General features: G+C 46.0%; 1 protein-coding gene across 1 annotated transcript in view; it reads left to right on the top strand.

The window, feature by feature from the left end:
- Positions 1–892: 892 nt before the first annotated feature.
- HGF (hepatocyte growth factor) overlaps positions 893–26,021 on the top strand; it is a 55,980-nt gene continuing 30,851 nt past the window's right edge. Inside the window, 7 exon segments of the mRNA XM_087723067.1 lie at positions 893–1,137; positions 4,225–4,337; positions 6,252–6,366; positions 8,400–8,542; positions 10,696–10,816; positions 17,380–17,498; positions 25,266–25,440. Of these exon segments, the coding sequence (XP_087579193.1) occupies positions 893–1,137; positions 4,225–4,337; positions 6,252–6,366; positions 8,400–8,542; positions 10,696–10,816; positions 17,380–17,498; positions 25,266–25,440 (1,031 nt within the window).

Raw genomic sequence — 26,021 nt, 5'->3', positions numbered from 1 at the left:
AGAATACAGAATATAGAATAAAAGTAGAATAGAATATAGAATACAGAATAAGAGAGGAATAGAATATAGAATACAGAATGTAGAATACAAATGGAATAGAATAGAATGGAATGGAATATAGAACATAGAATATAGAATAAGAGTTGAATAGAATAGAATATAGAATATAGAACATAGAATGCAGAATAAGAGTGGAATAGAATAGAATATGGAATATAGAACATAGAACATAGAATACAGAATATAGAACAGAACACTGAACACAGAACACAAAACAGAGAATACAGAACAGAATATAGAATACAGAATATAAAATAAGAGTGGAATAGAATAGAATACAGAATACAGAATACAGAATACAGAATACAGAATACAGAATACAGAATACAAATGGAATATAATAGAATATAGAATATAGAATATAGAATATAGAATATAGAATATAGAATATAGAATATAGAATATAGAATATAGAATATAGAATATAGAATATAGAATATAGAATATAGAATATAGAATATAGAATATAGAATATAGAATATAGAATATAGAATATAGAATATAGAATATAGAATGCAAACCTATGGCAAGCAACGTGCGTGCTGGCCAGCTGATTTTCGGCCTTCTGGATGGCCAAGAGAGGCCGTTTTCGCTCTCCCCAGGCTTCAGGAAAGTCTCCGGAAACTGGGGAGCGCGAAAAATGGGTCCAATGGGCCTACTGGAAGTTCGGCAATGATCTATTTCTGGCTCCCCAAGGGCCTTCAGAGGGGCGGGGGGGCACCATTTTTGCCCTCCCAGAGGTTCGAGGAAATCCTCTGGAGCCTGGGGAGGACGAAACCTCCCCTCCCTGTGCAGGGGTTTCCGCGCGTATATGTGTGTGTGGGGGTTGGTCATGTGCAGGTGGCCGGGGCGCATTGCGTTGACTTTCTTGGAACGGCGCGATGGACGGCTGTGTTTGTGGCTTCCTTCTGCAGAAAACAAAGGGAAGAGAAACCCCCTCCATGACTACCGGAAAACAGCGGATACCTCATTAGTCAGGATAGACAAGGCGCTGAAAGTGAAAACGAAGCTGCTCAACACGACGGAACAGTGCGCCAAGAGATGCAGCCGAAGTAAAGGACTTTTATTCACGTGCAGGTAAGGAAGGTTGCGCTTTTTGGGCGTCTAATGGTTCTACTTTTCGGGGTTAGATGATTAGAGCCGAGGTGGCACAGTGGTTAAATGCAGCACTGCAGGCTACTGCTAGATCAGCAGTTCAGCGGTTCAAATCTCACCGGCTCAGGGTTGACTCAGCCTTCCATCCTTCCGAGGTGGGTAAAATGAGGACCCAGATTGTTGGGGGCAATATGCTGACTCTCTGTAAACCGCTTAGAGAGGGCTGAAAGCCCTATGAAGCAGTATATAAGTCTACTGCTATTGCTATTGCTACTTCAGCTGACTGCAGTTCTGCAGTTCGGCTGTTCAAATCTCACCGGCTCAAGGTTGACTCAGCCTTCCATCCTTCCGAGGTGGGTAAAATGAGGACCCGGATTGTTGTTGGGGGTGATATGCTGACTCTGTAAACCGCTTAGAGAGGAGATTCGGACCCTCGCCACCCTTCAGGCTTTCCGTAAAGCCGTTAAGACCTGGCTGTTCCAGCAGGCCTGGGGCTGCTGAGTTCCATCCCCACTCGAACTGGTGTGCTTGTTGAGACCTTTTAAATTGTTTTCGTATTGTTGTTTGTTTTTGTTGCCTTCCCTTTTGTATTGTCCCCCTTCCCCTTGGTTTTGTTAGCCGCCCTGAGTCCCTCGGGAATAGGGCGGCATACAAGTTGAATAAAACCTCTAAACCTCTAGAGCTCTCTCCTCACAATCAGGAGGCTGTGAGTTCAATCCTAGGTAGAGGCAGATACTATTTCTCCCTCTGGGCACTCTGAGAATATATATACATCTGCTGAAACAAAACTCCTCATTGGTGACAGGAAGGCATCCGGCCAGTAAACACTATGCTAGCTCCATTCAGTTGCCTAGGCTCCACCCCGCAAGGGATTATGGGGGGTCGTTAAAAGAAGATGAGGATGACGATTTAATGTTGTAGAGGTTGAATTTTCAAGAGCCGTGATGGCGAACCTATGACACACATGCCAGAGGTAGCACGCAAAGTCCTCTCGATGGGTATGTGTGCAATTTGCTCTTCTAGTTTCTGGTGTGCACATACCATTTTCAGGCAATTTTCTGGGTCATTTTTAGGCTGTTTTTTGGTCCATTTTCAGGCTAAAAACAGCCTGAAAAATGGCCTGAAAACAGCCCGAAAACCAGCCAAAAAACAGGCATCTGGACTGGCTTTCCAGTGCTCCGGTGTGTGTGTGCCTGCATGCACATTCGGCTTTGGGCACAGTGCCGAAAAGGTTTGCCATCCCTTTCATAGAGCGATGTGTCTTCCCTTGCATGGAGCATTGGGTTTTTCCAGCATTTCATGGTTAAAAAAAAATGAAAAGGAAGCCTATCGCTTGGTTCTGGAAAAAAAAATTCCAATGGAAGTAACAAATATTCTCTGCTTGTAGAATTGACTTCATGAGGGGGTGGATGAAAAGCTTGAGACTTTCCAACTTTCTTCTTGGGTATGACACATTCTGGGCTCCATCTAGAAGTTGTTTGTGATGTAACTGATACTTAATTGCTTGAGACTCAGAAGAAGTAGAGGATAATAAGGATCAGTTATTGGTAACATTCTCTACTCCCACACAGCTTACTCCTTTGCAGAATTTAGGTTGTTTTTTTTTAAAAAAAAAACCCCATTTCCTTTCCGTGTAATCAGTTTTGAAATTGGACTCAAAACTCCCAATGATAAATCACCAGGACCTCCCCGGCTCATAAATTATACTCTCATCAGCACAGTCCTTCCAGCTGGAGGGAAGCCCACATGTGAAATGCTTGTTTACATTCTTCCAGTTGTGTTTTCTCAGTCTATTAGGTGCAACATCTTTTATTCAAAGAAAGAAAGCTTCCGACCAGCTATCATCAGCTGAGCAAAGCTGTGATGGATCTGAAGCCTTTTGGCCTACTGTAACACCACCCCCACCCCCCCCAGATATTTTGAATGTAGCAGAATCTTATTGGCCTGGTAACTTTGCCTGTACCAAAGTTGACTTTCAATGAAAATGCTAGTCTTCTTCAGTCAAGAGGAAGAAGAGGGAGAAGGGGGGATAAGGGAGAAAGGAGGAAGAGGAGGAGAGAAGAAGTTGAAGAAGGAAGAAGGAGGAAGAGGAGGAGAAAAGAAAAGTGGAAGAAGAAAAGAGGAGGAGGAAGAGAAGACGAAGGGAAGAAGAAGAAGAGGAGGAGGAGGAGGGGAAGGAGGAAGGGAAGAAGAAGAAGAGGAAGATGGGGAAAGAGGAGGAGAAAAGTGGAAGAAGAGAGGAGGAGTAGGAAGAGAAGATGAAGGGAAGAAGAGAAGAAGAGGAGGAGAAGGAGGAGGAGAAAGGGAATAAGAAACAGGAGCAGGGAGGAGGAGGAAGAGAAGAAAAATAAGAAGAGGAAGAGGAGGAGGGGAAGAAGAAGAAGAAGATGGGGAAGGAGGAGGAGAAAAGTGGAAGAAGAGAGGAGGGATAGGAAGAGAAGATGAAGGGAAGAAGAGAAGAGAGGAGGAGGAGAAAAATAAGAAGAGGAGGAGGGGAAGAAGAAGAAGACGAAGAAGAAGAAGATGGGGAAGAGGAGGAGAAAAGTGGAAGAAGAGAGGAGGGGTAGGAAGAGAAGAGAAGATGAAGGGATGAAGAGAAGAAGAGAAGGAGGAGGAGGAGAAGGGGAATAAGAAACAGGAGCAGGGGAGGAGGAGGAGGAGAAGAAAAATAAGAAGAGGAGGAGGAGGTGAAGAAGAAGAAGAGGAAGATGAGGAAAGAGGAGGAGAAAAGTGGAAGAAGAGAGGAGGGGTAGGAAGAGAAGATGAAGGGAAGAAGAGAAGGAGGAGAAGGAGGAGGAGGAGAAGGGGAATAAGGAAGAAGAAGAAGAAGAAGAAGAAGAAGAAGAAGAAGAAGAAAGAAGAAGAAGAAGAAGAAGAAGAAGAAGAAGAAGAAGAAGAAGAAGAAGAAGAAGAAGAAGAAGAAGAAGAAGAAGAAGAAGAATTATTTACGTGAAGTTAAAACATTTTTTATCTAGACTCTGAGATTTCGGGCCTTCTACTTATGGTACTAATGGAAGCCGTATATCCTGGTAGAAGTTAACTCTGCAATGTCTTTCACTTTCTCTCCAGGGCTTTCGCATTTGACAAAGCAGCCAAACGTTGCCATTGGTTATCTTTTACTAGCCTGGAAAACGGAGTCAGGAAGAAACATGACAACGCCTTTATTCTCTATGAAAAGAAAGGTCAGTGCCACAGAGCCAAGACAATTTTGTGGTTGTTGGACAAGTGTTCCATGTGATTGTGCAGAGCAGGTGGGACTGTGGCTAATGGATAAGGTGGAAGGGGATGAGGGTCTTCCTTGTTGCTCCTGAAGCTTATTTCATTCCACCATTGGGAGAGAGTATTGGTTGCTCAGGGTTGAACGGTGGGGTCCTTGGTGCTCTCTAAGCTTGGTGGTTTTCTTGCAGGTGTTTCCTTACCCACCTTGGTGACATCTTCAATGGGAGGAGGAGGGAGGAATAGAGAGGAGAGGAGGAAGAAGAAGAGAAGGAGGAGAGAAGAGAGGAGGAGGGGGAGTAGAGAGGAGAGGAGGAAGAAGAGAAGAGGGGGAAGAGAGGAGAGGATGAGGGGGAGTAGAGAGGAGAGGAGAGGAGGAAGAAGAGGAAGAAGAGAAGAGGGGGAGGAGAGAAGAGAGGAGGAGGGGGAGTAGAGAGGAGAGGAGGACGAAGAGGAAGAAGAGAAGTGGGGGAGAAGAAAAGAGAGGAGGAGTGGGAGAGGAAGGGGAAGAGCAGTGGTGAAATCTAATGTTTTTCCCAACCAGTTCTGTGGGCGTGGCTTGGTGGGGAGGGTCATGTGACTGGGTGGGCATGGTCAACTTTTTTTCACTTTTAAAGTATTTTTTTTCCGCTGCTGGTTTGGGTGAACCAGCAGGGGGGAAATGCTTTAAAAAGCTGGGGTGGGGGTGGAGAAGCTTCTGACAATAGTGCACCTCACAGCTGAGGCCCGTGATCCTCAGAAACTTTTGTTTTTTAACTACCAGTTCGCAGAATCAAGGACAATTGGTTTGACTGAACTGGGCGGAACCAGGAGGATTTCACCCCTGAAGAAGAGTTAGGAGAAGAGGGGAGAAGGAGAGGAGAGGGAGGAGGAAGAAAAGGAAGAGGAGGAAGAGAGAAGAGAGAGTAGGAGGAAGAGGCGAAAGGACAGAGAAGAGGAGGAGGAAAAGGAGGAGAGAGGAGAGGGGAGGAGAGGAGGGGAAGAATAAGGGGAGAAGAGGGGAGGAGGAGAAAGAGAAAGAAGAGGGAGAGAGTAAGGAGAAGAGGGGAGGAGAAGAGAGAACAGAAGAGGAGGAGAGAGGAGAGGGGAGGGGAGGAAGAAGAAGAGGAGAGGAGGGGGAAGAGTAAAGAGAAGAGGGGAGGAAGAGGAAGAAGAGAAGGGGAGGAGAGGTAGGGGAAGAGTAAAGAGAAGAGCGGAGGAAGAGGAAGAAGAGAAGGGGTGGAGAGGAAGGGGAAGAGTAAGGAGAAGAGGGGAGGAAGAGGAAGAAGAGAAGGGGAGGAGAGGAAGGGGAAGAGTAAAGAGAAGAGGGGAGGAAGAGAAAGAAGAGAAGGGGAGGAGAGGAAGGGGAAGAGTAAGGAGAAGAGGGGAGGAAGAGGAAGAAGAGAAGGGGAGGAGAGGAAGGGGAAGAGTAAAGAGAAGAGGGGAGGAAGAGGAAGAAGAGAAGGGGAGGAGAGGAAGGGGAAGAGTAAGGAGAAGAGGGGAGGAAGAGGAAGAAGAGAAGGGGAGGAGAGGAAGGGGAAGAGTAAAGAGAAGAGGGGAGGAAGAGGAAGAAGAGAAGGGGAGGAGAGGAAGGGGAAGAGTAAGGAGAAGAGGGGAGGAAGAGGAAGAAGAGAAGGGGAGGAGAGGAAGGGGAAGAGTAAAGAGAAGAGGGGAGGAAGAGGAAGAAGAGAAAGTGAGGAGAGAGGAGGAGGACTGCAGCGTCTTTCGTGCTCTCTAAGCTTGTTTATTTTCTTGCAAGCGTTTCACGACCCAAGTAGGTAACATCATCAGAAATTGATTGAAACAGACATTTCAAGGCCTCCGTCTCCTGCTAGCGTTGTATACCCGCTCTTCAGAAAACGTTCACCTTCTTCTTGCCTTTCTTTCGTTGATTCTCACAGACTATGTTCGAAATTGCATCATTGGGAAAGGAGCGACGTACAAGGGAAACATATCGGTCACCAAAAGCGGGATTGAATGCCAAGCCTGGAATTCGACCATCCCTCACGAACACAGGTAAGATTGGTGGGATCAACCCTGCCTTCCTTTTCCAACAACAACGACGGTAGCCAGATCCATGGAATATGATCCTAGATCTCTACAGCAAGGAGGGCTGGAGAAAGGTCAAAGGGTAATTGCTGGGGGGGCTGCCCTCTTCTTCCCTTTTTGGACTCCTCTAGGGGATGTGTTGGGGGTGTGATAGAAACAGTGGTGGGTTTCAAATTTTTTTAGAACCTCTTCTGTAGGTGTGGCCTGCTTTGTGGGAGTGGCTTGCCAGCCATGTGACTGAGTGGGAGTGGCTTGCCAGCCATGTGACTGGGTGGGCATGGCCAACTTGTAAAATGTGGTGAAACTCACTTAACAATGCTCTTGCTTAGCAAGCAAAATGTTGGCTCAGAAACTCTGGCATTTGAAGCACACAAGTCTTAAAGCTGTCAAGTTACAAGACCCTCGCAACCCTAACCCTTTAGGGAAAAAAAACTCCAGGAGTGTTCAAACTTAACAGATTTAAGACTTGTGGACTTCAACTCCCAGAATCCCTCCTCCAGTCATGTTGGCTCAGGAACTCTGGCACTGAAGTGTGCAAGTCTTAAAGCTGTCAAGTTACAAGACCCTCGCAACCCTAACCCTTTAGGAAAAAAAAAACCCATGGGTGTTCAAACTTGACAGCTTTAAGATTTGTGGACTTCAACTCCCAGAATTTCTCCTCCAATCATGTTGGCTCAGAAACTCTGGCATTTGAAGCACACAAGTCTTAAAGCTGTCAAGTTACAAGACCCTTGCACCCCCAACCCTTTAGGAAAAAAACCCCATGGGTGTTCAAACTTGACAGCTTCAAGATTTGTGGACTTCCAGAATTCCTGCTCTTGCTCTTCATCTTGATGATGTGTGGATGGGCAGGGGGGAGGGAGCTGGAACCGGTTCTAAACGGCACTGTAGATTTGTGGAACCTCTTCTGTAGAAGAGGTTGGAACTGGCAGGAACCCACCCCTGGATAGAAACCTTCTCGCTTTGAGGAGCTGACCAGCACGTGTCAGTCCTTGACTTAAACCAGGGGTCAGCAACCTGCGGCTCCGGAGCTGCATGTGGCTCTTTCATCTCCCTGCTGCGGCTCCCTGTCGCTAGTCAGCTTCACAATTGATAGGGCTTTCGGTTAGGACAGGTAGAGGAAAAAGGATGCCGCGCTAGGAGGAGACTCTATGGTGGCTCCATTCAATTGCCCAGTCTCCAGCCTGCTATGTATTATTGGGCCATTCAAAGAAGATGATGACTTAGAGATATGGGTGAAGGTATATATTTATGTATGTAGATAGCATGGGTGTATGTGTGTGTTGTGTATGTGTTTGGGTAGATATATACTTATCTACCCAAACACATAGAGCCGAGATGGCGCAGTGGTTAGAATGCAGTACTGCAGGCCACTTCAGCTGACTGCTATCTGCAGTTCGGCGGTTCAAATCTCACCGGCTCAAGGTTGACTCAGCCTTCCATCCTTCCGAGGTGGGTGAAATGAGGACCCGGACTGTGGGGGCAATATGCTGACTCTGTAAACCGCTTAGAGAGGGCTGAAAGCCCTATGAAGCGGTATATAAGTCTAACTGCTATTGCTATTGCTATTGCTACTTTTCTCTCGAGAGCAGGACATGGGGATTTCATTTTTAATGTGGGCCAGTGCGCTCCCAAGAAAAAGTCTGAGAATGAAAGTTATTTATGTAAACCAGGGGCAGTCAACCTTTTTATATTAGTAAATATATAGTAAAATTTTCTAACCGCCCACCGGTTCCACGGTAATGGTGATTTATGAAGTAGGGAAGTAACTTTACTTTATAAAATGTATAAATCAGAGTTACAGCAAACCCCTACCGCCCACCACGAAAGCTGGGACGCCCGCTAGTGGGTGGTACGGACCAGGTTGACTACCACTGATGTAAACTATACGGGGCAAGGAAGCCCCCCCCCAGTCAGACCATTTAATTCACGAAGTTGGGAAGGTTCAGAGACCCTCTGCGCATGCTCTTATACCGTAATGATTGTTATTTTAAAACTAGCTTTTTACCTTCGAGCTATCGAGGTAAAGATCTTCAGAGGAACTACTGCCGGAATCCACGCGGAGAGGAAGGGGGGCCCTGGTGTTTCACAAGCGATCCGGGAACGCGGCACGAGGTCTGCAAGATCCCTCTGTGCTCGGAAGGTAAGGCTCAGGCGGTTGGGATTTGAGGTATCACCTGAACTCAGGTCAAGCTGACGACTAGGAAGGGGGGGGGAAAACATGGGCAGAGGCTGCTGGGTGGGGGTGGGGGGGTTCACGAACATTAGGTCAGTGGTTACTCCTCCCATTCCGCTTTGGGGTTTTCTTTCCTGCATCTCTACACACCCCGTTATCCTTTTGGGATTCTTTTAAAAAAAAAATGACTTTGTAGAGTTGAATAATAGGTTTACCTGAAATATCAAGAACCCACCTGTGGTGTTTGTTTTGCTTCTCCCTTGTAAGTAAAAGAGGAGCAAGAACTCACCGAAAATATGGAGATAATAGGGCGATGCTATTTTGGAGCAGCTGGGCTGATATTCAAAATTGGGAGCTCTTTTCTAATATATATTTAAAACTACCTCCCTTCCCTTCCTTTCCTTTCTCATTTCCTTTCCTTCCCTTCCCTCCTTCTTTTCTCATTTCCTTCCTTTCCTTTCTCATTTCCTTCCCTTCCTTTCCTTTTCTTTCCTTTCCCTTCCCTTCCCTTCCTTTCTCATTTCCTTTCCTTTCCTTCCCTCCTTCTTTTCTCATTTCCTTCCTTTCCTTCCCTTCTTTTATCATTTCCTTCCTTTCCCTTATTCTCCCTTCCCTTCCCTTCCTTTCCTTTCCCTTCCTTCACCCTTCCTTTCCCTTCCCCTTTCCTCTCCTCTCCTCTCTCCTCTCCCTCCTTCCCTTCCCTTCCTTTCCCTTTCTTTCCTTTCCCTTCCTTTCCTTTCCCTTCCCTTCCTTTACTTTCTCATTTCCTTTCCTTTCCTTCCCTCCTTCTTTTCTCATTTCCTCCCCTTCCCTTCTTTTCTCATTTCCTTCCTTTCCTCCCTGCCCTTCCCCTTTTCCCTTCCCTTCCTTTCCTTTCCCTTCCTTCACCCTTCCTTTCCCTTCCCCTTTCCTCTCCACTTTCCTCTCCCTCCTTCCCTTCCCTTCTTTTCCTTTCCTTCCTTTCCTCTCCTTTCCTTTCTCCCTTCCTTTCCTTTCCTTCCCTTCTTTTCTCATATCCTTCCCTTCTTTTCCTTTCCTCCCTGCCCTTCCCATTTTCCTCTCCTCTCTCCTCCCCCTCCTTCCCTTCCCTTCTCATTTCCTTCCCTTCTTTTCCTTTCCTTCCTTTCCTTTCCTCTCCTTTCCTTTCTCCCTTCCTTTCCTTTCCTTCCCTTCTTTTCTCATTTCCTTCCCTTCTTTTCCTTTCCTCCCTGCCCTTCCCCTTTCCTCTCCTCTCTCCTCCCCCTCCTTCCCTTCTCATTTCTTTCCCTTCTTTTATTTTCCTTTCCTTCCTTTCCTTTCCTCTCCTCTCCTCTCTCCTCCCCCTCCTTCCCTTCCCTTCTTATTTCCTTCCCTTCTTTTCCTTTCCTTCCTTTCCTCTCCTTTCCTTTCTCTCTTCCTTTCCTTCCCTTCTTTTCTCATTTCCTTCCCTTCTTTTCCTTTCCTTTCCTCCCTGCCCTTCCCCTTTCCTCTCCTCTCTCCTCCCCCTCCTTCCCTTCCTTTCTGTTCTCATTTCCTTCCCTTCCCTTATTTTCCTTTCTTTCCTCTCCTCTCTCCTCCCCCTCTTTCCCTCCCCTTCCCTTCTTTTCTCATTCCCTTCCCTTATTTTCCTTTCCTTCCTTTCCTTTCCTCTCTCCTCCCCCTCTTTCCCTTCCCTTCCCTTCCCATTTTCTTCCCTTCCCTTATTTTCCTTTCCCTTCCTCTCCTCTCTCCTCCCCCTCTTTCCCTCCCTTTCCCTTCCCTTCTCATTTTCTTCCCTTCCCTTATTTTCCTTTCCCCTCCTTTCCTCTCCTCTCTTCTCCCCCTCTTTCCCTCCCCTTCTTTTCTCATTCCCTTCCCTTATTTTCCTTTTCTTCCTCTCCTCTCCTCTCTCCTCCCCCTCTTTCCCTCCCCTTCCCTTCTTTTCTCATTCCCTTCCCTTCCCTTCCCTTCTTTTCCTTTCCTTTCCTCCCTGCCCTTCCCCTTTCCTCTCCTCTCTTCTCCCCCTCCCCCCTTCCCTTCCCTTCTCATTTCCTTCCCTTCCCTTATTTTCCTTTCCCCTCCTCTCCTTTCCTCTCTCCTCCCCCTCCTTCCCTCCCCTTCCCAATCACCTTAGTGAGATTGTCGTGTTTTCTGCCTTTCAGTTGAGTGCATGACATGCAATGGGGAAGGCTACAGGGGGCCAATGGATCACACGGAAACTGGCAAAGAATGTCAACGTTGGGACCTCCAGAGACCACATAGACATCCTTTCCGTCCAGAGAAGTAAGCGTGCTAATTCCTTCCCCATTTTTATACATCTGTAAATGTTTGGTTTTTGCACCGATAACACCGAGGCATTTTAGGGAAAGGAAAGCAACGGAGGACCAGGGAGCAAAGATGAGGACGTGTTCCTCTTTATCCTTTTCATTTATTATGAAATGAAATGATGAAATTCACTATTATACAAGCTCACCTACGTTAATCCAGGCCGTCCTCACCTTACGACCACAACCGAGCCCCAAAATTATGTCTCTAAGTGAGAAATTTGCCCAGTGAATTCTGTCCCATTTTACGACTTTTCTGACGGCACTGTGCGAATGTCACAAGTGTGAGTTAATTGCAAAAGATCTGAATGTAAATCAGGCGAGGCTGTGGGAATGCTACCATGGTTGTAAGTGTGAAAAATAGTCACCTCCTTCAGTGCCGTTGTAACTTTGAAAGGTTGCTAAGTCAACTGTTGTAAGTTGAGGACTCCCGGTGTAGCTCCGCAGGCTGTTGCCATTCCCCAAGTGGATTCTTCCAAGTGAAGAATTAAAAAAAAGGGGAAATCGGCCGTTAACACAATCGAGCGAGTCCAGAGGTATTTCACGAGAAGAGTCCTCCACTCCTCTGCTCACAACAGAATATTTTATACCACCATGCTCGAAATTTTGGGCGCTTGGACAACCTGGAACTACGCCGCCTTCGATCCAACCTGAGCGTAGTACACAAAATTATCTTCTACGATGTCTTTTTTTTTTTCAAATGTTTTATTTTCATTTTTTCATTTCTTACAGTCACATATATACTGTGCATGATTGGGGCTATATAACATTAGGCAATAAACACAGCCATCCTTGTACTCCCCAAAATACAAAACCAATATACCACTTCAACCCTCCATACACCCTTTCTTACTCCCCCCTCCAACTTTCCTTTCTCCCCTCCAACATTCCCCTCTCCTACTTCCCCTCCCCCTCTGTCACTCCTTTCTCCCCCTCCCTTCCATCTCACCCTCCTTCCGATCCTCTCTCCCACCCTCTCTACCCCTCCCTCTTCTTTCCCTCTGCTCCTCGCTTCGGTGTATTTCTACTATCTATCGATATATTCAGCTTCTTATTTTTATACTAAAATTAAAAAAGCAACAGTATACAAGTGCAATCATGTTACTTTAAAATCTGGCACATACTATATTTCCCCCCTCCCCTCCTCCCCCCTATGACCCCACCTCCCTTCCCCCCTCCCGACTTCCCAGAGCCCGTACACGGTATAACTTTTTATCAAACACAGTCTAAGATGTGTGTTATCTTCTACGATGTCTTACCTGTCAACGACTTCTTCAGCTTCAACTGCGATGACACACGGGCACACAATAGATACAAACTCAAGGTCAACCACTCCAAACTCCGTTGCAGAAAATCCGACTTCAGCCACTGAGAACTCAGTGCCTGGAATGCTCTACTTTACTCTGTTGTTACCTCCTCAAACCCACCACACAGCTTCAATCTCGAACTCTGCACCGTGGACCTCACCTCATTCCTAAGAGGTCCATAAAAAAGGGGGGGGGGCTGTATCAGTGCACCAGCACGCCGATCATCCCTGTCCTACTGTCCCCGTTTAATTGTCCCCATTTCCTCTGCTCTTATTCGTGTTTATTCTTATTCCTCTTGTCTTGTACGTGAGTGACAGACTTAATAAATAAAATAAAATCAATGCATACCTTTCCCTCCATCAAAGATGAGCCCAAGCTGGTGATCGTCCCTTATAGTTATTTTATTAATTGACTAATCCGTGACCCGTCAAATGCGCGCTCAACAAAAGCACGCCGACAAAACCGCAGCGAGAAAACAGTGAGGATGAAATCACGCCCACAGAAGCGCGCCGATAAATGCGCGCCGACGAAAGCGCGATTAGGGTTAAGGTAAGGGTTAGGGTTAGGGTTAGGGTTATGGTTAGGGTTAGGGTAAGGGTAAGGGTTAGGGTTAGGGTTAGGGTTAGGGTTAGGCTTAGGCTTAGGCTTAGGGTTAGGGTTAGGCTTAGGCTTAGGCTTAGGGTTAGGCTTAGGCTTAGGCTTAGGGTTAGGGTTAGGGTTAGGGTTAGGCTTAGGCTTAGGGTTAGGGTTAGGGTTAGGGTTAGGGTTAGGTTTAGGGTTAGGGTTAGGGTTAGGGTTAGGGTTAGGGTTAGGGTTAGGGTTAGGGTTAGGGTTAAGGTAAGGGTTAGGCTATTACATTGTTTTCGCGTTGTTTGTTGATGGCGCGCTTTCGTCGGCACACATTTATCGGCGCGCTTCTGTGGGCGCGATTTCGTCCTCACTGTTTTCTCGCCGCGCTTTTGTCGCCGCGCTGTTGTCGAGCGCGCATTTGTCGGTGGACCGATTAATCTCATCTCATAAAGTCTAGGAACTCCACCCTGTGCTGAATTTCCCTCGGTGCCATTTTCTCTTAGAGAATTTGACTGGGGCCTCTCCTGTATCTCCATCTTAAAAGATTTTCACTTCCTATTAATTATACACCAGAAAGACATCTCTTTTAAGCTGGCACCCGCGAAGCGCCTCATTAAAAGCAGGAAGGCAAATTATTATTCGGGTAGCTGGGATTTTAATAAAATAAAGGGAAAGAAGAGTGTTCATAGACAGGTTCAGGAAGGAGATATCTTAAAAATAGCTTGACAGAAGCCCTTTATCTGAGATACGGAAATAACCCTCGTTATTAACGATCTTAACTTTCCATATAAATCTCTGTAGAAATGCCTCAACTTTCATCTTGTCAAATGTTGGGTTCTCGGCTTATGAAAGTTACAAGAGGTTCTGGCCAAATGGGATAATCTGTATTTAATTTTTTATTCATCCTTTCTCCCGTCTACTTCAAAAGCAGGATGGGTATTAATGAATGGTTAAGTTCCACGGTCTATGTTCCCTGAACGCCAAAGTCAGAGCAAGGGATAGTGTGGGAAGAGCAGAGGTGAGGGCTCCTTGGTGCTCTCTGAGCTTGGAGGTTTTCTTGCAGATGCTTCATGACCCAACTAGGTAACATCATCAGTGCTAGAAGGGAGAGGGAGGAGGACTGTGGGGTCCTTGGTGCTCTCTGAGCTTGGAGGTTTTCTTGCAGATGTTTCATCACCCATCTAGGTCATGTCATCAATTCTAGAAGGGGAGTGGGGTTTGTGGAGAGGAGGAGGAGAACAGGAAGGTGGAAGAGAAGGAGGAGGACTGTGGTGTCTTTGCCACTCTCTGAACTTGGATGCCACTCTCTTGAACTTGGATAAAAGAGCCGAGGTGGCGCAGTGGTTAGGGTGCAGTACTCCAGGCCACTTCAGCTGACTGTTAGCTGCAGTTCGGCGGTTCAAATCTCACCGGCTCAAGGTTGACTCAGCCTTCCATCCTTCCGAGGTGGGTGAAATGAGGACCCAGACTGTGGGGGGCGATATGCTGACTCTGTAAACCGCTTAGAGAGGGCTGAAAAGCCCTATGAAGCAGTATATAAGTCTAACTGCTATTGCTATTACTGCTATTGCTATGTTTTCTTGCAGATGTTTCATGACCCATCTAGGTAACGTTGTCATTTCTAGAAGGGGAGTGGGGTTTGTGGAGAGGAGGAGGAGGAGAAAGAGAAGGAGGAAGAAGAGATAGAAGGGGGAAGGAGGAGGAGAATGACTGCAATGTGTCCTCGGTGCTCTTAGATATTTTTTTGCCGACGTTTCATGACCCATCTAGGTCATGTCATCAGTTCTAGAAGGGGAGTGGGGTTTGTGGAGAAGAGGAGGAGAACAATTCCAGACAAAGGAGGAAGAGGAGGAGGAGGAGGACTGTGGTGTCTTTCTGAGCTTGGATGTTTTCTTGCAGATGTTTCGTGAGCCTTCTAGGTAACGTCAGTTCTAGAAGGGGAGTGGGTTTTGTGGAGAGGAGGAGGAAGAGGAGGAAGAAGAAGAGATAGAAGGGGGGAAGGAAGAGGAGGACTGTGGTGTCTTTGCTACTCTCTGAACTTGGATGTTTTCTTGCAGATATCTCATGACCCATCTAGGTAGCATCATCATGACGACAATGACTGCAATGTCCTCGGTGCTCTCTGAGCTTAGATGTTTACTTGCTGATGTTTCATGACCCATCTAGGTCATGTCATCAATTCTAGAAAGGGAGTGGGGTTTGTGGAGAGGAGGAGGAGAACAGGAAGGAGGAAGAGAAGGAGATAGAAGGAGGAGGAGGAGGACTGTGGTGTCTTTGCTACTCTCTGAACGTGGATGTTTTCTTGCGGATATTTCATGACCCATCTAGGTAGCATCATCAGTTCTAGAAGGGGAGTGGGGCTGTGGATAGGAGGAGGAAGGAATAGAAGGGGGGAAGATGAGGAGGAGGAAGGGCAGGAGAAAAGGCAGGGAGGAGGAGGGAGAGCAGGAGGAGGACTGTAGGGTCCTTGGTTGCCCTCTGAGCTTGGTGGTTTTCTTGCAGACGTTTCATTACCCAACTAAGTAACATCATCAGTGCTAGAAGGGAGGAAGAGGCGGACTGTAGGGTCCTCAATGCTCTCTGAGAATAGTTGTTTTCTTGCAGATGTCTCATTAGCCAACTAGGCAGCATAATCAATGCCAGCACCCTCAACATCTCTGGTACTTACTAGTGTTTGAGTAATGAAACATCTGCAAGAAATCAACTATGCTCAGAGGGCACCAAGGACCCCTCAGGGCCGAGGTGGCATAGTGGTTAGAGTGCAGCACTGCAGGCTACTTCAGCTGACTGCAGTTCCGCAGTTCGGCTGTTCAAACCTCACCGGCTCAGGGTTGACTCAGCCTTCCATCCTTCCGAGGTGGGTGAAATGAGGACCCAGATTGTTGTTGGGGGTGATATGCTGACTCTGTAAACTGCTTAGAGAGGGCTGAAAGCCCTATGAAGCGGTATATAAGTCTATGCTATTGCTATTGCTAGGGCAAAGAATTGTTTGCCCTCCGCCCCAGTGGCTGAGCAGAGATGACTTTTAGCAGACTGTTTTTTTTTTTTTTTAAAGCACCCACCTCCTATGAAAGCTTTGCTGCCGAACTGCAAAGTCGATAAGTAGAATTTGCCGGATTAGATTAAGGAAGAATAATCTGTGGGAAGAGATTGAGAAGAGAAACATCACCAAGGACAGAGCTGGTTGGTGTGTTGCCATGGGGCCTTCTTAAATCGACTGGTGATGTCACTGGGATTTGTAGATTAGGATTAAAACAGCTGCTTCGCTTGCTTCCTTGTTCTCGGAGAAAAGAATCATAGAGTCACAGGGCTGGAAGGGACCTTGGAGATCTTCTAGTCAACCCGCTACCCAAGGCAGGAATGGGACACAGAATAACAGAGGTGGAAGGGACCTTGGAGGTCTTCTAGTCAACCCCCTACCCAAGGCAGGAATGGGACACAGAATAACAGATTTGGAAGGGACCTTGGAGGTCTTCTAGTCCAATCCGTTGCTCATGCAGGAGACCCTATACAATTCCAGACAAATGGCTATCGAATCTCTTAGAAACTTCCAGGATGGAAGACCTCCCATAATAAGACCTACAGAATTCCAAACAGAGGAAGCTCTGGTTTAGTTACAAGGAAAAATAATTATGCCGAGCCTCATCTCTTAAAAGGAACAGAATTCTTCAGGGTTCAAATACCGTAGGTTTCCAATAGAGACCCTTGAACATAAAAAGAAAATTGTCAATGCCAAGTTAGGTTTTAATCTTCCTTGGAGGGCCACATCTGTAGAAATCCTTAAAGCCCTCCAGTCAAAGATAGTTGTGTTGTGTCTTCCTTTGGATTTAATCTAACCTTCCCCTGCCAGGAGACTTAGCAATAATAAATTTAAAAACCAACAAACAAGGATTTCTAAATGAATAATGGGAAGCTATTCATACAAGAAGCTTACCGTTGTCTTGTAAGTCTACTACCTCTTGAGTTCCTTGAGTAGGAAAAAGGGAATTGAGAGTAATTAGAACCAGGGAGCAAAAAAAAAGAAATTGACCCTGACAAGATACAGGCAGGCAAAGGGAAATTTAATTTTTTCTTGACTTGCTCCCTACAGTGACTGGAAATGAGGGCACGACCTCCAAGTCCACTGGCTCCTAAAAATAGACCCTGGTTTGTTGAAAATAGCTTTTGAACCCGGGGCTGTTGAACGAAAGAACCTCTTTTGTTTGAAGAGTCTGCCATCCCATGAAATGTTTACATTGCTCACGCTTAATTGGGCAAGCAGAAGGAAGCCAATTAAGGGTATTGTGTCAGGAGGGACCCTAATGGGGAGAAATGACCCAATTAGCAGGTTGACCTCGCCCTGAGTTGGCCTACAGCCTATCGAAAGAGGTCTTCAGTCAAGATAGGATTTCTGCTGAGGGATCTCTTCCGTGGCCATAAACGTCCTGTCTCCCTCGTCATTCAGAAGCTCACGTAATTGGAACCTTCTATGGGTTGGGGTCATTGGTGGAGGGGGAATATATCTATTTCTATTTGGGTTGGGGGATCATTGGGAAAGAATGTATCTACTCTGGGTTGGAGTCATTGGGGGGAGAATGTCTCTTGCATCTGCTTGTCTTCTCCTGACAGCTGTCCCTGTTAACCTGCTTGTTGATGTGGTTCTCAGATACCCCGACAAAGGCTTTGACGACAACTATTGCCGCAATCCGGATGGTAAACCGAGGCCATGGTGTTACACTCTAGACCCAAACACCCCCTGGGAGTTCTGCTCAATTAAAACATGCGGTGAGTTGAACACCAGCCCGCTTTCTTGAAAGAGTTTTTCTTTTCTTTTCCAACGTCTAGAGCCGAGGTGGCGCAGTGGTTAAATGCAGCACTGCAGGCTACTTCAGCTGACTGCAGTTCTGCAGTTCGGCGGTTCAAATCTCACCGGCTCAGGGTTGACTCAGCCTTCCATCCTTCCGAGGTGGGTAAAATGAGGACCCGGATTGTTGTTGGGAGCGATATGCTGACTCTGTAAACCGCTTAGAGAGGGCTGAAAGCCTTATGAAGCGGTATATAAGTCTAACTGCTATTGCTATTTCTTTCTTTCTTTCTTTCTTTCTTTCTTTCTTTCTTTCTTTCTTTCTCTCTCTCTCTCTCTCTCTCTTTCTTTCTTTCTTCTTTCTTGAGCCGAGGTGGTGCAGTGGTTAAATGCAGCACTGCAGGCTACTTCAGCTGACTGCAGTTCTGCAGTTCGGCTCTTCAAATCTCACCGGCTCAGGGTTGACTCAGCCTTCCATCCTTCCAAGGTGGGTAAAATGAGGACCTGGATTGTTGTTGGGGGCAATATGCTGACTCTGTAAACCGCTTAGAGAGGGCTGAAAGCCCCATGAAGTGGTATATAAGTCTAACTGCTATTGCTATGTCAACCATCTCCTTGGGTGCCCCCAACTTGAGTGACATCGAGCTGGCAATGCCCCTCCCCTCCAAATCCCCCCCCCCGAGGTAAAACACAACCCTGATGCAGCCCTCAATTAAATCGAGTTTGACGCCACCTGGCACAGAGCCTCCTGCTTGAGCAAGGAGGGGGGTTGGACTAGAAGACCTCCAAGGCCCCTTCCCACTCTGTTATTCGGTTCAAATAGAACAAACCGGTATGCCGGATCTCTGATTTGGCTTTGCATCTGTCCTGCAAATGCTGAATTTTCCCATCCCGTCTATCAACGAGTTATGGAAGTAGCAAAAAAAACATTCTGAAAAGCAATCGTTACGTGCCTTGTCTAGCAGGTGTTATTTTTAATGCTAGCCGTTAACATGTAAAGCGAAGTTGGAAGAATTCTCTTGGGAATACGAACATCTGTTGCCTTTATAAGATGTCTAGATACGATGTGTAACTTCTAAACCATAACCGATCAAACTCAAAGCCACTTTTAATGCGATACATATGAGTTTTAGCATGTGTTTTTATACAGTGATCCTGCCGTTACCTGTATGTTTCCCCCCCCTCTTTTAATGTTATTTCCTTATGCAGCTATAAGAGTCCTTGTGAATAGATTGTGAACAATCTATCATAAATATTATATCTATTTTTATAATACAATCCATTATAACACAATCTATTTATATAATGCAATCTATTATAAATAGGGAAGCAGTGTCTCAGTGGCTAAGATGTTGAGTTTGTTGATCAGAAATGTCAGCAGTTTGGCGGTTCGAATCCCCAGCACCACATAACGGAGTGAGCTCTTGTTACTTGTCCCAGCTTCTGCCAACCGAGCAGTTCGAAAGCACGTAAAAAATGCAAGTAGAAAAATAGGGACCAACATTGGTGGGAAGGAAACAATGTTCCATGCAACTTTGATGTTTAGTCATGCTGGTCACATGACAATGGAGATGTCTTCGGACAGCGCTGGCTCTTCGGCTTTGAAACGGAGATGAGAACTTTTATCTTTACATGATAGACAGCTGATAGATAGATGATAGACAGATGATAGATAGGTGATAGATAGATAGATAGATAGATAGATAGATAGATAGATAGATAGATAGATAGATAGATAGATAGAGACGGACAGACAGACAGACAGACAGACAGACAGACAGACAGACAGACAGACAGACAGACAGACGTAGATAGGTAGACAGACAGATAAGAGCGTGAGAGAGTGTGAGAGAGATAATGGGTGTTTGATAGATAGATAGAGAGATAGAGAGACAGAGATAGATAGATAGATAGATAGATAGATAGATAGATAGATAGATAGATGTAGATTGATAGATTGATAGATTGATAGATTGATAGATTGATAGATTGATAGATTGATAGATTGATAGATTGATAGATTGATAGAGAGATAGAGAGATAGAGAGATAGAGAGATAGAGAGATAGATAGAGATAGATTGATAGAGAGATAGATAGATTGATAAAGAGATAGATTGATAGATTGATTGATAGAGAGATAGATAGATAGATATAGAGAGATAGATAGAGATAGATATTGATAGAGATAGATTGATTGATAGATAGATAGATAGATAGATAGATATAGAGAGATAGATAGAGATAGATATTGATAGATAGAGATAGATTGATAGATAGATAGATAGATAGATAGATAGATAGATAGATAGATAGATAGATAGATGGATAGATAGATGGATAGATGATAGTTAGATAGAAGATAGATAGATAGATAGATAGATAGAGATAGATAGATAGATTGATAGAGAGATAGGTAAATAGATAGATAGATAGATAGATAGATAGATAGATAGATAGATAGATAGATAGATGTAGATAGAGATAGAGATAGATAGATAGATAGATAGATAGATGGATAGATGATAGATAGAAGATAGATAGATAGATAGATAGATAGATAGATAGATAGAGATAGATAGATAGATTGATAGAGAGATAGGTAAATAGATAGATAGATAGATAGATAGATAGATAGATAGATGTAGATAGAGATAGAGATAGATAGATAGATAGATAGATAGATAGATAGATAGAGATAGATAGATATTGATAGAGAGAGAGAGATAGATAGATGATAGATAGATAGATAGATAGATAGAGATAGATAGATAGATAGATAGATAGATAGATAGATAGATAGATAGATAGATAGATAGATAGATAGATGCCACTGAAGTGAGAGCTCATTCATGAATTCATCAGTCAAGCAGACAAAAACATGTTTGCCTAGCAGCTGTCTGAGAAATGTGAGATTGGAAACCAACCTGCGTTTACAACATTGTTTTCCATTACACAACCTGGAATGACAATTCTTATTGCAATTCCTCCCCCCCCCCCAAGTGAGTCATATCCAGAATAGAACAATCGAATTTGCATCATTGGAATTGTCAAGTCCCTGTCCAATTAGACCCTCGGAGTTTCTGTTTATTGTAAGAGAAACGCCGATCGAATCTCTGGTTCCAGAAAATAAATAATGAATTGAATAAATAAATAAAAAGAAATCAGGATTCAGGTAGCTCCTTTTTCCTGTCTAACAAGCCTTATTAAAAGGCAGAATCTTTCATAAGCCTCAGCAGCTCACCTTGTCAGGTGCGTAGAGTTTCTAGGCCAAGGTAGGATTTAAATTGGACTACGGGGAGAGAAGAGAGGGGAAGGGGATCGAGAGATTGCTGAACTGCATAGAGCAAAACTCCTCAGGCCAACTCACAAGGTCTCAGCCAACCCCAGGGGCTTTGAACACAGCACAATGTGTAGCCTGTGTAGGATGTAACTTGCCTCGAACACTTTCCTTCTCTCTTTTTCCCCTCCATCACACTCCAGCTGCAATTTAGTCGCTCTGCGAATCTGATGCAGCTCACGTACATTCCTGGCTTTTAATGAAATGAGTTAGTCAGAAAAGATGCTAGCAGATTCTTGATAGCAATGGCACTTATATACAGTTTCACAGTGCTTTCCAGCCCCCTCTAAGCGGTTTGCAGAGTCAGCATCTTGCTGAGGAAGGAGGAGGAGGAGGAGAGGGGGAGGAAGAAGAAGGAGGAGAGGAAGGAGGAGAAGGAGAAGGAGAAGGCGAGGAAGGAGGAGGAGAAGAAGAAGAGGAGAAAGGAAGAGGAAGGAAGAGAGGAAGGAGGAAAAGGAGAAGGGGAAGGAGGAGGAGGAGAAGAGGAAGGAGGAAGAAGGAGAGGAAGGAATGAGAAGAGAAAAGGAAGGAGGAGAAGAGAAAAAGGAAGGAGGAGAAGAAAGAGAAGAGGAAGAAAGGAAGGAGGAGGAAAAGAGGAAGAAGAAGGAGAGGAAAGAGGAGGAGGAGGAGAAAGAGAAGAGGAAGGAGAGGGAGAAGGAGGAGAAGGAAAGGGGGAAGGAGAAGAAGGAGGAGGAAAAGGAGGAAAAGGAGAGGAAGGAGGAGGAGAAGAGGAAGAGGAAGAAGGAGAGGAAGGAACTGGAGAAGAGGAAAAGGGAAGAAAGAGAAGAAGGAGGAGAAGAGGAAGAAAGGAAGGAGAAGGAAAAGAGGAAGAAGGAAAGAGGAGGAGGAGGAGAAAGAGAAGGAGAAGAGGAAGGAGAGGGAGAAGGAGGAGAAGGAAAGGGGGAAGGAGAAGAGGGTGGAGGGGAAGGAGAAGAGGAAGAAGGAGGAGGAAGGAGGAGGAAGAAAAGGAGAAGGAGAAGGAGAGGAAGGAGGAGGAGAAGAAGAGGAGGAGAAAGGAAGAGGAAGGAACGAGAAGAGAAAAAGGAAGGAGGAGAGGAAGAGGAGGAGAGAAAAAAAGAAGAAGAAGAGAGGAAAGAGGAGGAGGAGGAGAAAGAGAAGAGGAAGGAGAGGGAGGAGGAGAAGGAAAGGGGAAGGAGAAGAAGGGGAGGAAAAGGGAGGAGAAGGAGAGAGGAAGGAGGAGAAGAAGGAGAGGAAGAACTGGGAGGAAAAAAGAAAGAAAGAGATCCTGCGTCCGTCTCCTCTGCCTCCTCAAAACTCAAAAACCCAGGATCTCGCCTAAAAGTATGTTGATCTTGCATGAATCAAGGTGGAATTACTTTTTTTTTTTTATTCTTCCTGTTGCAGACAGTTGGAATTCAGCAGCTTTAAGCACACTGATCATTCTTGACCATTAACTCTCCTTAGGAAATGAGGCTGAAACAATCTTGGCAGGGAATTAGGCAAAACCACCGTGATAAAGCATTTATATGCATTTGGGGAAAGATAAAAAAGGGAGCCTCCGGAAAGCATCGATATGCTGCAAAGTGACGTGATACACGCAGCTGCACTTCCTTAAAATAAGCTACAGGAGCATGTAATCCTTCTCTGTAGCAAGATTTGGGGCTTTTATTGACCGTTTCCCCCTATTGATGGTGGCGTCTTCCTCCCTTTATATAACCGCACAGACACTAGTGCACCACTAGTGTGACGTATAATGTCGTCACCACAATATTCAAAAGTTGTTGAGACTTTGGAAAGAGGGCAGAGAAGAGCAACAAGAATGATTAGGGGCAGTGGTGGGCTTCACTTATTTTTACCACCGGTTCACCACATGCACACACACTTGCTTCGCACACTTGATTCACACCAGTGGTGGGTTCTGGGTGGTATGGTCCGGTACAGGCGTATCGGTGGCAGCAGCGGCCCCTGTACTGGAAGGGTGGCTCGTTGGGCCCCACCCGCCTGTCTGCTTTCCTTACTGCTTTTTGAGGGAAACAGGCCAGCTGGGGCGTCACAGGACAGTGGCATGTACAGGCGTGCGCAGCGCATGTGTACCAGGTCAATGCCTGGCCCCAGTTGCAACGGGAACGCCCCCTCTGCTTCACACACGCCTTCCGTGCATGCCCCCAGCCTCAAAAAACATGGCTCACTTGGATGGCACAGCACTGGCGTGGGTGGACAGGCCCACCCGCATTCTCCGCTACCGGTTCACCCGAACCAGCCCAAACCAGCTGAATGCTACCTCTGATTAGGGGGACTGGAGGATCAAACATATGAAGAAGGGTTGCAGGAACTGGGCATGGCTAGTCTAGTGAAAAGAAGGACTGGAGTGACATGATAGCAGTCGTCCAATATTTGAGGGGCTGCCACAAAGAAGAGGGAGTTAACCAGAGGTGAGTTGCTACCGGTTCGCACCAATAATGGAAATTGGGACTGGGTTGCCGAACCGGTAGGGATTGCAAGCTGGCCGCGCCCCTGAACTGGTTCTCCGGTTGCTGCTGCCATTGCCAGCTTGGTAGGGACTGCAAGCTGGCCGCGCCCCTGAACTGGTTCTCCGGTTGCTGCTGCCATTGCCAGCTTGGTTTTAATCAGTTTTTCATGTTTTGTGCAAGCACAGAACAATTTACACTCAACTGTGCATGCGTGCACAGCGCACGGGAAGCAAACCGGCAGCAACGCACCCCTGGAGTTAAACCAATTCTCCAGAGCCCTTGAAGGCAGGACAATCAACTGTAGCAAGTTTTCTGCTCTTTCCTTATTTTCAACTACTGCATTCTTCTTATATATTATTAAGGCTTGTTCTGATATTTATCTATGGCAGAACCTTCGGTTCTATCAATCTTTTAAATGATCAGTGATGTTTCAGTCATGAGAAACTTCAGCCCAGACCTATTTGATGAACACTTCTCTCTCTCCAACTCTCATTTTTAAGGGTCCCGTGATAAACCTCTGCAGAATGCTCCAAAAAGTCCTTCACTCCCAAGAAATTGGCTGCTTCTTCCAAAGATAATGCTCTGCAGAGTATTTTTGCTATCCCATCTTGCAGAAGCTGGGCCGTACTTCCACGTGCATAAACATTAGCTTCATCACTCTTTCAGAATATTAATTTCAAGAAGTTCTTGGATTAGTTATTTCCATGCGACACAGATCCAAGTTTTGCAGTTACTCAAACAGGAATTCAGGACTTTAGTTTTGCACAGAATTCAGGACTTTAATTTTGCACAGGAGAGAGATACATTGAGTATAGGGGTCACCAACTGGTGGTCTGTGGACCACTGGTGGCCCGTGAGAAAATTTTGGTGGTCCACAGAAAAATTATTTGCATTTTTTATATTGCACTAAATCAGGGGTCCTCAAACTACGACCCCTGGGCTGGATACGTGCAATGAACGCTTGTGTTGCTGCAGAGAGTCTCCCCCTTCGGGTCTTTTTGTGCACGTTGGAGGGGGGAAGAAATTTCAACTTGGGGTCTCCTTCAGCCTCCTGGTGGGGGGCTTTGGGTGAAGGCTGGAGGGAAGAGCCGCTGGTGACGAAGAGCCGGAGGGCCTCGTTCCAGTGGGACTGCATCATGGCCTGAAACTGGCTGACCCGCTGAGCCTCCAGGCGCCGGTACCTGGCCTTGCACTCCCATAGGTCTTCCCTCTGTTTGGAAAACCTATGCTCGTAGTCCTCAGTGAGGTGCTTCTGCTCAGCCTCCTTCTCGGTCAGATCCAATGTGAACTGAGCTGTTTTGCCAACTCTTTCTCATGGTGGCTGCTTAGCTCCAGCAACTGCTTCCTGTTGGGGCCCTAAGGAGCCCAGACGGGCAGGTGAATTATTCATTTATTTATTTATTTATTTATTTATTTATTTATTTATTAGACATATACTGCTTCATAGGGCTTTCAGCCCTCTCTAAGTGGTTTACAGAGTCAGCATATCGCCCCCCACAGTCTGGGTCCTAATTTCACCCACCTCGGAAGGATGGAAGGCTGAGTCGACCTTGAGCCGGTGAGATTTGAACCGCTGAACTGCAGATCACAGTCAGCTGAAGTGGCCTGCAGTACTGCACCCTAACCACTGCGCCACCTCGGCTCTTAAAATTTGTATCACCAGAATTGCAAGAATGAGGGAAAGTTCTACATGATTTTCTCTTTGCATCCAGTTAGCCATCAGAAAGAAACAATCATTTTCTTTTAATGACCCCCCATAATCCCTTGCGGGATGGACTGTGGGCAATTGAATGGAGCTAGCAGAGAGTTTGCTGGCCAGATGCCCTTCCTGTCACCAGTGCGGAGTTCTCTTTTCAGCAGATATATTCTCATTGTGCCCAGAGAGAGAAATCTCTGATTGTGAGGCGAGAGCTCCCCCTGTTGGCCAGCACACCACTCACCAGAAAGAAACGATCACTGTCCTATTTCTTTTTTCTAGCTCAGAACGTGGTGCGCAGCTCCTCCGCCGTTGTTGAAACAACCGAGTGCATACAAGGGCAAGGAGAAGGCTACAGGGGCACGGTGAACACCATCTGGAGTGGGATTGAATGCCAACGCTGGGACTCTCAGGTGCCTCACCAACATAACTTCACGCGGGAGAACTTTAAGTGCAAGTGAGTAGCTCACAACTTGGATAAGAGTGATTGACCTCAGTGTGGAGAACGGGTGTTAAAAGTTTCTAACTCAAGGGCAGAACTTAGTGCTATTGTGTCTTTTGGAGTTCTCTGTCAAAAATACACTTCTTTGACAAGTTGACAAATAGAGCATAGCGGCTCACGAGGTTAGAAACGCAGGGCTGCCGATCCGGCTCATGTTCGAAACCCATTGCTGTTGTGAAGTGGGGTGAGCTCCCATCACACGCTCCAGCTCCTGCTAACCCAGCGGTTCAAAAGTGGGCAACCGCGAGCAGATTTGTGAGCACTACTTCAATGGGTGACTTCATGGGGGGCGTCAAATGAACCCCCAACTGGGCAACTTCCAGGGCAACAGCGATATCACCGACAAATCCTTTTGCCACATTGGTGAAGTGAATTGGTGTGGTTGTTGAGCGACAAGGGAATAAAAACCCAAATTGGTATTATGATGTAGGAGACAAATTCTGTCCAGGTGTTGTGTCTGTTTTGGGCCTGATCCCCAGTCGCTTCTTGTGTAGTGTTCTAGCATTATGAATGTGTTGATCAATCCAATTTGCAAT

The sequence above is a fragment of the Thamnophis sirtalis genome, unplaced genomic scaffold, assembly GCF_051295495.1.
Source record: "Thamnophis sirtalis isolate CommonGarterSnake01/CBP01778 unplaced genomic scaffold, rThaSir2_p1.2 scaffold_9, whole genome shotgun sequence".
Lineage (NCBI taxonomy): Eukaryota > Metazoa > Chordata > Lepidosauria > Squamata > Natricidae > Thamnophis > Thamnophis sirtalis.
The sequence above is the reverse complement of the archived record's forward strand: the minus strand, read 5'-3'. Positions and strand labels throughout refer to the sequence as shown.